At 41.4% G+C, this 12,685-nt stretch overlaps 1 protein-coding gene across 1 annotated transcript; it reads right to left on the bottom strand.

Moving 5' to 3' along the window:
* Positions 1–5,986: 5,986 nt before the first annotated feature.
* LOC116907893 (secreted seminal-vesicle Ly-6 protein 1) lies at positions 5,987–8,804 on the bottom strand. Its single transcript, XM_032911091.1, has 4 exons — positions 8,718–8,804; positions 7,955–8,068; positions 7,361–7,519; positions 5,987–6,217 (listed from the first exon to the last, which is right to left on the bottom strand). The coding sequence occupies exons 1-3, from the start codon at positions 8,776–8,778 to the stop codon at positions 7,395–7,397; spliced, it is 300 nt and encodes a 99-aa protein (XP_032766982.1). The 5' UTR covers positions 8,779–8,804; the 3' UTR covers positions 5,987–6,217; positions 7,361–7,394.
* Between the last annotated feature and the right edge of the window lie 3,881 nt (positions 8,805–12,685).

Genomic DNA, 12,685 nt, shown 5'->3' with positions numbered 1-12,685 from the left:
AAAATGTACATCTAAGAAAAATTTTTCTTACAAATGTGCTTAATTCTACCTATAACATGTGTGTGTGTGTGTGTGTGTGTGTGTGTGTGTGTGTGTGTTTGTGTGTGTTTCCAGCATCTTGTGAAGTCCAGGTACTTACTACACCCGGGACAGCTCCAGAGAAGTGACCTCCAGATGTTCAATCTCCTCTCACAGACACAGACACTTCTATTAGACATGTTCCTTCTAACCTATCCTTAGATGGTTCCACAGACACTGAACAACAAGGAAACAGCCAACTCTAAGACTGGACACACATCCCATACCCACTTTTTTAGGTTCCCTAGAGACATGTCACCCCAAAATAAGCATGAAGTAGTCAGAGATCACAATGACCCTATTCCTGCTCCACCATCGCCTTTCTAATTTTTCTTTTTCAATTAAACCAAAATGGAAAAATGTTAGCATTCTGTCTAAGCTCCACGCCCACAGTTGCCTGACAGGAACCAGATATGCCTGACACTATAAAAGGGGCTGCTTGATCCCTCCTCACTCTCTTGCTCTTGTTCCCTTGCTCTCACCCTCTTTCCCCTTTGTCCCTTTTCTCCCTATTCCCCTCGCCCTTTCTCTCTACATGCTCATGGCTGGCTTGTAGTCTACTCTCCTTCTCTACTCTCTTCTCCTCTTTCTTCTCTCTTGTCCTTCTCCCTTGTCTTGTCCTTTCATTAAATCTCTCCATGTGGAAAAATTGAAAAAAAAATAACCCAATGGGGGGAAAAAAACAAGGCATGGACCTAATCAGAGAATTCTCAAAAGATTAAATACGAATGACTTAAAAAATACCTTTTTAATTTACATTATCCTAGCCATCAGGAAACTGCCTTGCAATTTCATCTTACTCCAATCAGAATGGTGTTGAGTGGTTTGTTTTCTAGTTTTACTAGAGAGCAATGGTGATTTTAAAAAAAACTGCATAGTATTGGTACAGAAATAGACACAATGACCAATGAAATCAAATGGAAGACCCAGAAATAAACTCACACACCTATGGACGCTTGATTCTTGATAAAGAAGCCAAAACTATACAGTAGAAAAATCAAAGCATCTTCAACAAATGGTGCTGGACTAACTGTATATCTACATGTAGAAGAATGAAAATAATCCATACTTACAACCCTACACAAAGCTCAAACCCAAGTGGATCAAGGGCCTCAACATAAAACTGGATACACTAAATCTTATAGAAGAGAAAGTGGAAAATACCCTTGAATGTGTTGGTACAGGAGAGAAGTTCCTGAACAGAACACCAATGGCTCAAGCTCTAAGATCAGCAATTGGTAAATGGAATGTCATGAAACTGCAAAGCTTCTGTAAGGCAAAGGACACTGTCAACAGGATAAAACACAGTCCACAGGTTAGGAAAGTACCTTAACCAATCCTACATCTGACAGAGGGCTCATATCCAAAATTTACAAAGAACTAAAGAAGTTAGACACCAACAACCCAAAAATCTAATTGGGTACAGAAATAAACAGAATTCTCAACAGAGTAATCTTGAACAGCCAAGAAGCATTTAAAGAAATGTTCGGAGTTCTTAGTCACCAGGGAAATGCAAACCAAAACAACTCTGACACTCATCAGAATGGCTAAGATCTCAAACTTAAGAGATAGCACATGCTGGCCAGGATATAGAGCAAGAGGAACACTCATCAATCACTGGTGGGAGTGTAAACTTATACAACCACTTTAGAAACCAATTTGGAGTTTTCTCAGAAAATTGGGAATAGCTCTACCTCAAGGCCCAGCCATGCCACTCCTGGGTCTACACCCAAAAGATGCCCCAACATCTCACAAAGGCACTTGCTCAACTATATTATAGCAGCTTTATTCACAATAGCCAGAAACCAGAATCAACCCAGATATCCCTCAACTGAAGAATGGATAAAGAAAATGTGGTATATCTACACGATGTAATACTATTCAGCTTTTTTTTTTCTTTTCTTTTTTTTCGGAGCTGGGGACCGAACCCAGGGCCTTGCGCTTCCTAGGCAAGCGCTCTACCACTGAGCTAAATCCCCAACCCCAAATGTGTAGCCCAGGCAAATCCTACTGGCGTGTGCCACCACAACCGGCCTATTCAGCTTTATAAGGCAAGACATCACTAATTTTTTAGGCAAATGGATGGAACTTAAGAATATCATTCTGAGGGTTGGGGATTTAGCTCAGTGGTAGAGCGCTTGCCTAGGAAGCACAAGGCCCTGGGTTCGGTCCCCGGCTCCGAAAAAAAGAAAAGAAAAAAAAAAAAGATTATCATCCTGAGTAAGGTAACTCAAACCGAAAAACACATGCATGGTAAATACTCACATCTAAGTGGATATTAGCCATGAAATACAGGCACCATGTTACACTCCATAGACCCAAAGAAGGGGTGTAAAGAAGGAAGGCCCAAGCAAGGAAGCTTGAATCTCACTCAGAAGAGGGAATAAAATAATCATAAGATGTAGATGAAGAGAGAGAATTGGGAGGGATGAGAATGGGGAGATGAATGGATGATTTGGTATCAGATGTAGGGAAATCACGTGAGATGGCTAGATGAACATGAAAAGAAATGGAAATCTGCAACTGACAGGGGTGAGGAGTGGTGGGCATCTCCAGGATGAGATGTGGACTGGGACAAGGGAGGCACCCAAAAATTAATGAGGGTGGCCTTAGCTGTGACTCACTTTATTGGGGATATGGAACCTAAAGAGGCCACCTCCTGTATCCAGACAGGAACTCCAGTGGAGCAATGGAGACACCAACCCATCTACAAAACTTTCAACCTAAAATTTACCCAATCTTCAAGTAATACAGACATGGGGGAGGGAGCAGAGACTGAGAGAATGGCCAACCAATCACCACCCAACTTGAGAGCCATCCCACGGACAAGCACTGATCGCTAACACTATTAATGATACTCTGTTGGGCTTGCAGACAAGAGTCTAGTATGGCTATCCTCTTAGAGCCTCCACACAGCAACTGAAGCAGACAGATATAGACACCCACAACCAAACAGTGGTTGGAGCTTGGGGATTCTTAGGGAAGAATAGGAGGAAGGATTGTGTATCCCAAATGGGATAGGAACTCCACAAGAAGACCAACAGCATCAAATAACCTAGACCCTTGGGGCTCTCAGAGTCTGAACCAACAACCAAAGAATATACTCCTCCCTGCACATATGTAGCAGAGGTGTAGCTTGATCTTCATGTGGGTTCTGAACAACTGGAGCAGAGACTATCCCAAAAGCTGTTGCCTATACATGTGATATGTTCTACTAGCTGGGTTGCCTTGTCTGGCCTCAGTTGGAGAGAAAATGCCTAGCTTTGAAAAGACTTGAAGTGCCAGGGAAGGGAGAGATACCCAGGGGCTGCCACCTGCCCAGAGGAGGAGGAGGAGAGGGGAGGGGGAAAAGGACTATGTGAGGGGTGACATGAATAAGTAAAGACAATTTAATTAATAAATTTTAAAAATTTTTAAGCGGTTTGTTTCAAGAGTACACATGAAGCCAGCCACATATGTAGCAGAGGATGGCCTTCTTGGGCATCAATGGGAGGAGATGCCCTTGGTTCTGTGAAGGCTTGATGCCCCAGTGTAGGGTAATGCTAGGTCTGGGAGGTGTGAAGGAGGGGGTGGGGGAGCACCCTCATAGAAACAGGGGGAGAGGAGGTGGGATAGGGGGATTCCAGAGGGGAACCTGGGAAAGTGGGTAACATTTGAAATGTAAATAACATCCAATTTTTTAATGCAAAAAAAAGAGAAAAATATGATTTGTTTCCAAGTTTGAGAAAATAATTGTTAATTTACAAGTGGCTATCAATTGCAGGTAGTGTCTAGTTTAAAGATGAGGACATATGTCCATTTCTTTCATCTCTAAGACCCATTTTGGTGAGGACCTATGAGGCCCTGTCCGTACTGCCAGATTTGTGAGTTCTATTGTGCATAGATCCTCTTGAGGGTCTTGGTTTTTTTTGGTGTCCTCTCTCCCCTCTGGCTCCTACACTATTACTACATCCTCTTCCATAGAGTGCCTGTGCCCTGAGGAGAAGAAATTGATAGAAACATCCCACTTAGGACTGAGTGCTTCATGGTCTCTTGATCTTTGAATGTTATCTGCTTGCAGATCTCAGTTTGTGTTCCCATCTGCTGCAGAAATAATGGTCTCTGGTGGTAGAATGGTCTCTGGTGGTAGAATGTCTTTAGTTATTTTACTGCTGTGTCCTTTGCAACACAGTAGTATTTGGGATTCCCCTAGGCCTCTGGCACATCTGATCTCAGATTCTTGGCCACCCAAGCAACATTGGATGTGGATTCTATCTCATGAAGTAGGCCTTAAATCCAATCAGATTTTGGTTGGTTACTGTACTGGCTGGTTATATGTCAAGGTAACACAAGCTAAAGTCATTGGAGAAGAAAAAGCATCAATTGAGAAAACGCCTCAAAAGATCCAGTTGTAGGGCATTTTTTTAATTTGTTATCAGTGGAGGAGGGCCCAGTGCCATCCTTGGGTTTGTGGTCTAGGTTCTATAAGAACAACAGGCTAAGCAAGCAAGCCAATAAGCAGGACTCCTCTATGGCTTCTGCATCAGCTCCTACCTAAACAGATTCAGAAGTTTAATCCAGTATCATCATGGTGGGAAGCATGGCAGTGTAAAGGCAGATATGATGCCAGAGAAGGCAGTGGTCCTACATTCGGATTGGCAGACAGCAGGAAGAAAGAGTGATACTGGGACTGCCTTAAGCATTTGAAACATCACAGCCCATCCCCAGTGACACCCTTTCTCCAACAATGCCATACCTACTCTAACAAGTGCACACCTCCTAAAAGTGCCACTCCATATGAGCCTATAGGGGCCATTTTCATTAAGATCACCACACCATTGGAGCCCTTTGTCTAACAACTCAATTGTATAACCTACTCCCAGTACTGGAAGCTTTATTTGGTGATGAGAGATGTCCACTTGAAGCTGTCTCTCCCAGTATTTGGCAATTTCATGTAGCTCACTTCCATATATGTATATATTATAGGAAATTTCTACTATAACAGGTTTCCATATGACCTCTCAGAGGGCCCTTAGTTTAGCTATCTCTTCCAGTATTCCCTCCCTTGCCAACTCTGACTTCCCCCTCCTAATTTGATCTTCACATTCTAGAAGTACATCTTCTTGTTCATTAATAACTATCTATTCTATTTCCCATTCCTAGTGAAATTTATCCCTGCCACCTAGCCTGGAGCACTTTAAAAAATATTTACTAGCCATTTCCATTCCTTTTTTTCCTTTCCTCCTCCTCCTCCTCATCTTCCTTTTTATCCTCCTCCTCCTCCTTTTTTCTCTTCCTCCTCCTCCTCATCACTTTTGAAAACTATTCATTTCAGTTACCCATTTATGAATGGCATTTTTATTTCCTTGGTATTTATTTTCTCTCATTTTGGGGTGTTATCTTTGATTCTTCAGACATGTTTTGTGTACTTGGAATACCTACAACTATCAAGAAATTAGTAAAGGGTCATGGGAAAAGGATACTCCAGGAGGAAAATTAGAATACAAGTTAAATGGGGAGGAGAATGGAAGGGTAGGGTAGAGGAAGGAATGTGGCAAGGGATAAAGAATGCTGTAGTTGTATTTTTTTACTACATTAATTGTGTATCTGTCTGTTTCAATGGTGAGTGGGGGGATGTATACACATCCTGCAATGTTCTTTACATGGAGGTCAAAGAAAAACATGAATAGATCCATTTACTCCTTGTACCGTGTGGGTTTGAGGAACTGGAATCAGATCATCAGGCTTAGTGACAAATAACTTTACCCATTGACCCCCTACCACCACTTGCATGATTACCACTAAGTCTGACTACTGAGTTCAGCCTTCAGAACTAACATGGTAGAAAAATAGTACTGAGTCATAAAGGTTCATCTTGGACTTCAACATGTGTCATGGAATGACAATATAGAAAGACACACAAAATAAATAAATGCAAATATTATGTAATAGAAAGTAATCTAGACAACTATGAAGGATTGATGAAAAACTTTAAAGGTATACAATGAATGAAAGAGCATCAAATCCAATGGAGTAAATTAAATGTAGACTACAAAAGACATCTAAGCCATACGATGGAAAGACAAGGTATCGGCTTCAAGACAAGTCAATAGTAGAATGCTCGCTGACATGCTCCATTGCCAGGATTCAAGGAACAGCACTGAAAAGCAAAGTTACAATGATTTTAATATTTGTATATACATACTCACATGTAAATACATATAAATATACATCATAATTTATTCATGATTTTAAAGTTTTGAAATTTATTAATGATTTAAAGCTTTGGAATTTATTAATGACTTTAAAGCCTGAACAGGTAAACAAGCTGTGTGTTGGCAGTGTGGGATGGGATTACTAGCCATGTTTCCTGTGGAGAGCATTATCTGTATTTTGTCAGTTGAGTAAGCATGTGCTGGAAAAAATAAAAAAGTAAAGGTGCCAACAACATCAACTTCAAATTTATGTGTTTACTAGGAAAAGCTAAACTGGACAATCTTTCCATGGGTACACAAAATAGAATTAGATGCTGTGATGCTGAAGTGACCTCAGCCCATGTAATGGCTAATATTAACTGTAAACTTTATTGTATCAGGATGTTCAAGACATTCCTCAAACACCTCTCTGGATGTGTCTGTGACATATCTAGACTTATCAGGATATGATGTCTCTGACCCAATTAAAGATTAAAGCCCTGGGTTCTTTCAAATTTTGAATAGATTGTTAAGTGTTGTAGGCTGGGTTGAAGAAAGCAGTCACTGGGTAACTAATTAGTAAGTAATAAGTCAGGATTAACTGAATGGTGGTTAGGCAGTGGCCCGGCTATTGTGCTCTTTAAGGCATATTGAAATATAAAAGCTGTGCATGTGCCTTTCATTTGGAAACATAAACCACTGAAGTGGGAAGTAACCTGCACTGGGCTTTATTTATTAATATTTAATATGACAGATATGTACTAGAACTAAAAATATTGACTTGCAACCTTGGCAAAAGAGGCATCAATAATCTGAAGGTTATAAAGGGCAGGTGTAAGATCTGTCTTACTCACTAGGATAAAAACCAGTGTTGATAAAGGTGATGAATGTCACTTATTGATTGAAATATGGAGGAAGCAAAGGAAGCAACAAGAATCTAGAAGAGGGAAGCACTGGGCAGTGGGAAGCAGAGAGCATCTCTCTGTCCCTACCTGAACTGCTGACACATCAGCAATGGATGCTGATTACAGGCAGGTGTCAGGACTTGGTCAGTTCAGGGAACAGATGTTGTGAGGCTATGAGAGCACAAGGAAGGGGGAAGGGCTCACCTGCATCGGAATTGAGCAAGAAGTAGCCTGGCCTCTAAAACTCATTGCAGAGTGATTGGTCGTGGCAACATGTAAAATCCAGTGTTAGATTATAATGGTGGAAAGTCTTATTTAAGCAGTGAGAAGAACAATCTTGCATCCCAAAGAGGATATCAACACCTGTATATGAAGGAAAGCAACAGACAAACAAAAACATTTGTGAAATCGGAATCTCAATAATTGAGGAGAGTCATGCTCCCCAGTGTAATCTATGCCAGCTACATTGAAGTTACTGTAGTGACCTTCAATCGACCTGTAATTCGGCCAGCAGGAATGCCTCCCATCCCCAAAACTGCTGAATAGAATTTTACAATTCAAATGCTCTCATCCCAAGAGAACTTCTCAAGACCATGCAGAGACTCCCCCCTCAAAAATGTGTCTTCATCTGGCCAAGAACAGAAGACAACCGGTACCAAGTACAAAAGAGCCTTGTCCTGAGTTTACACAGAAACACAGTCCCCCACAGTTTCTGCTTTGTCCCAGGAGTGCAGCAAGTGCTACTTCATTTGTCAGCAGCAAACAGGATCACCCTGAAGTCTCCCAGACTTGACCCACCTTGAGAAACTACCAGTATGCCACATTCCTGGTCCTCTTTAGCCTCACAGGTGGAGTTTCCTTTCTCACAAATTCCATCTGAGCTTAACATACCACACTCCAAACATCTCAGAGCTACAAGGCAAAAATCAAGAGTAAGAGTTTCACTCATTAACCAGATTCAAGCCAGCTTAGCTTATGGCTATAGTCAATGAATAATCAACAGTGACCAAGGAAAGATCTGTGTGTATGCTGAGCTGAGCCCTACAGGGTGATCCATGACCTTGAAGCCTAGGAAAGGTTTAAGAAGAACCAGGTTTACCCACACTCAAATGTGAATGGACAGGGCTGTAGGGAGGAAGATCAGAGTTCTGATGTAGGAGCTTGAGCTTACCACCTATGACCAGACAGGTGCTCCCCATCACATCATTATCTGCATCCTGTCAAGGACCTTCCAGCATTATTTTCAATGCAAATATAGACCTGTGCACAAGTCAGCTGGAGGAATTGAGAATATTAGTTTCTTAAAACCTGAGGAGGAAAGCTGAAGTACTAGGAGAAAGGACACCAAGACCAGAGCTGTGACAAAGAAGAAGAGGGACTGGAGAGGTCCCTACTGTGTACAAGAAAGGGCAGGGAAGGAAGGTGGTGTGAGAACGCAGAAATGAAGGGTGTAAAGTCACTTATAAAAGTAGTCCAGTCTAGTATCTTACTCCTCACCTCCCAAAACCCAATACCCTTTGACAGATTGTCTGCTTGATGGCACCATCTGCCATGATCTCACCTTGCAGGAAGCCTATCACAAAGGAGAGGCCCAGCATAAGGAGCAGGATATTCTTTCCCATGGCAGTGATCTCCTAGGTAAGAAGAGTAGCAGAGATAGGACTGAGTACTCAAGGCCTCAACTATGCATGCTTATATATGAACTCAGGCTAGCAGGAAAGCCAATGGGATCCCAAGCCAGTGGGCTGAACAGATAGCCTAGGGGAAGCACAGATCCTACGTGCTTCACTGTGTCTGCTCACATCTACACCACCACACAATGGTTCAAGTTCTTCTAGATTCGTGTCTACATATTTATTTCACTAACTTTCCAATAGGGGTTAATTGCTGTGAGATTTTTTGAAACCGGGACCTGAGGAGCCTAGAGGGTGCTACACACTAGGCTATGGCTCACACACAGAAGCCAATAGCCTCAGCCTCTGCATCCAGATATTTAAATTCCTGGATTCTGTGTGAATGAGATATACATCTAAGAATACATTTAATTGCTCAATAAACCACTGAAACCCAAATTGCAGACTCTTGTTCATCTTCCATGCAGACTACAGTCATCTTCCTTGGGGCTAGATAGAAAGACAAGGAAACTACAGGGCCATGTAAGGAGAACATGGTAGAAAAACAGAACTTTCGTTCTGGATCTGGTTTCCTGGTCCTACTGATGGAGTCAGGAAGCTTAAAGCACCACTGATAAAACCAAAATTATACAGAGACCACATCTGCTTTCTAGAAACCTCTCAAACAGGTACAAAGATGAAAATAAACTCTGTTTACATAGTACCAAAAGTATGTAAAACATCTCCTATCTTTTCCTTTCTAAAACTGCTTTTGGAGCTGCCCAAATGGTATATAAACTGGTTGTAAAGAGAGAGAAGACTCTCCCTTGGGAAGCCCACGACCATATTTGGGTATTGTTAGTACACGGGCCATCAGATGATGTCCTCCTCTCCCACTGTGCTGCTCTAGACTGTCTTCATACCAGAAATCCCTAGATGTGCTTCAGCTTTTCGGCCATTACAAACAAACTACACTGATGCCCCCCTCCCCCAGAAATGACTGCTTGTTTTTAAGACTTAGTTTCTTGTGTCAGTTGGTTTTGGTTCGGTTCTGTGGTGTTTTGTTTGTTTGTTTTTAAGACAGGTCGATGGTAGCTATCTCTCCTACTCTTTGAGTTGACTCTTGTAGCAATTTCATGATATCTTTAATCCCCCAACCTCACAGCCCCATCATGCTGCCTCTGGCATGATGTGATGCTCTCTGACGTCAAGGTCTAGATTGCCCCACTCCTTATGGACATGGATCACCTCTCTCTGAACAAAGCTTATTTCTTGAGTAGTTTTGTGTCAGCTCCTTTCCAAATATCTGTTCTCTTTTCTTGACAGATATGTCTTATTATTTGCTTCAGCACCTCTTTAAGCCCTTGTTGAATGTTTTCAGCTGAACTAGATGGGAACAACAGAAATAGAGGATTTTAAAAAGAACTAAAATTTAAAATCTACATGTATGAAGCTTTGAAGAATAAAAATTAAACTACAAATCAATTTATTAAGTTTGAAAAATGTCAGAGCCAGGTTTGGTGTCCCACTCTAGCTTTAGTACATTCTTATTAATGAGACTTCAGAGGTGTCCTAATTAATTAAGTTGCTACTCAAGTTCACTTTCAAGACTCTCACCAGAGCTGGAATGATAGCTTAGTCAGTAAAGTATCTGTTACACAAACTCAAGATCCTGATTGAGCTCAGCGTGCCAGCAAGCACAGCAAGTGCAGGGTATGCCTATGGGATTGCAAGCCATCACTCAGAAGTAGAGATGAGAGAATCTCTGGCTTACAAGCAAGCTAGGGCTAGGCAGTCAAGGAGCTCCAGGTTGGAAGAGAGATGTTTTCTAAACAATGAAGTGCCATTTACTATAATAATAGAGCCTTAAGAGCAGAGGTGGACCTTGGGAAAGGAGGGAGGACATTATCTAAAACAATACAAAATATGGAGGAAGACAAATGATGTACCGTCTATGATCTCTCTAACATACATTCATACATCTGTATATTTATACCTTTCTATACAATATGTACCCATGTATATACCATATACATACAAAAAGAGACACACAACTCCAATAAATTACTTGTATTTTATACCTAATGATCCATCCTTGTATTCAATGAATGAATGCATACACACACACACACACACACACACAAACTGCACACTTACACACACACTCTGCATATGCGCACACAAGCACACTACTGATATAGCTGATTATTATGTAGTCATTCTCTTTTGAGAACATTCACAATGATTTCCATATTGTCTGAGTAAATTTTCATTCACATCAATAATTTGTAAGTGTCCTGTTCCTCTTCTGCGACTTCTCTAACCTAACAAACCACAGCATCTTTTTTTAATGGTGTTTTCTTTTCTTTATTTTTTTTAATCTACATTTCAAATGTTATTCGTTTCCCAGTTTAGAGTCCATAAGCTTCCTATCTCATCCCCCTCCCCTTCTTATATTCGAGTTCCCCTCCACAAACACCCCTGCTTCCCACCTCTCCACCCTGACATTCCCCTACACTGGGGGTGGGGGCAGCTTTGGCAGGAACAAGGCCTTCTCCCATTGGTGCCCAACAAGGCAATCCTCTGCTACATATGCAGCTGGAGCCATTGGTCTGCCCATGTGTACTCTTTGGGTAGTGGTTCCGTTCCTGGGAGCTCTGGATGGTTGGTATTGTTGTTCTTATGGGGATGTGAACCCCTTCGGCTCCTTCAATCCTTTCTCTAACTTCTTCAATGAGAACCCTTTCTCAGTTAATGTTTGCTGCTAACATTCACCTTTATATTTGTCATGCTCTGGCTCAACCTCTCAGGAGATGCCTATATCAGGCTCCTGTCAGCATGCACTTTTGGCTTCATCAATATTGTCTAGTTTTGGTGGCTGTACATATATGAGCTGGATCCACAGGTAGGGCAGGCTCTGATTAGCCATTCCTTCAGTCTCTGATCCAAACTTTGCCTCTATATCTTCTCCTCCTATGAATATTTTTGTTTCCCCTTTTAAAAAGGACTGAAGCATCCTCACTTTTGTCATCCTTCTTCTTGAGCTTCATGTGGTCTGTGGATTGTATCTTGGGTATTCAAGCTTTGGGGCTAATATCCACTTATCAGTGAGTACATACCATGTGTGTTTTCTGTGATTGGGTTAAATCACTAAGGATGATATTTTCATCCATTCATTTGCCTATGAGTTTCATGAAGTCATTGTTTTTGATACCTGAGTTGCACTCAATTGTGTAGATGTACCACATCCTCTGTATTCATTCCCCTATTGAAGGGTATCTGGGTTCTTTCCAGCTTCTGGCTATTATAAAAAAAAAAGCTTTGAAGAACATAATGGAACATGGGTTTTTGTTGTACGTTAGAGCAACATTTGGGTATATGTCCAGGAGTAGTATAGTTGGGTCCTCAGGTAGTACAATGACCAATTTTCTGAGGAAACTCCAGACTTCTTTCCAGAGCGGTTATACCAGCTTGCAATCCCATGAACAATAAAAAGTGTTCCTCTTACTCCACATCCTCACCAGTATCTGTTGTCACATGAGTTTCTGATCTTAGCCATTCTGACTGGTGTAAGGTAAAATCTCAGGGTTTTTTGATGTGCATTTCCCTGATGACTAAGGAGGTTGAACATTTCTTTAGGTTCTTCTGGGCCATTTGATATTCCTCAAGTGAGAATTCTTGGGGTACCTCTTTACCCCATTTTAATAGGGCTATTTGGTGCTCTGGAGTCTAACTTTTTGAGTTCCTTATATATATTGGATAATAGCCTTCTACCAGAATATGGATTGGTAAAGATCTTTCCCCAATCTGTTGGTTGCTGTTTTATCCTATTGACAGTATCCTTTGCCTTACAGAAGCTTTGCAATTTTATGAGGTCCCATTTGTCAATTCTTGATCTTAGAGCATAAGCCATTGG

Source organism: Rattus rattus, chromosome 8, assembly GCF_011064425.1.
Source record: "Rattus rattus isolate New Zealand chromosome 8, Rrattus_CSIRO_v1, whole genome shotgun sequence".
Lineage (NCBI taxonomy): Eukaryota > Metazoa > Chordata > Mammalia > Rodentia > Muridae > Rattus > Rattus rattus.
The sequence above is the reverse complement of the archived record's forward strand: the minus strand, read 5'-3'. Positions and strand labels throughout refer to the sequence as shown.

Bases quoted from the DNA above. Each gene is read 5' to 3' on its own strand.
- LOC116907893 (XM_032911091.1), bottom strand. From the start codon at position 8,778: ATGGGAAAGAATATCCTGCTCCTTATGCTGGGCCTCTCCTTTGTGATA. The intron at 8,069-8,717 runs GTGAGATCATGG...TTTGCCTTGTAG, and splicing joins TGTGATAGGCTTCCTGCAAG to CTCTGAGATGTTTGGAGTGT. The intron at 7,520-7,954 runs GTGGGTCAAGTC...CTTCATATACAG, and splicing joins CATACTGGTAGTTTCTCAAG to GTGTTGATATCCTCTTTGGG.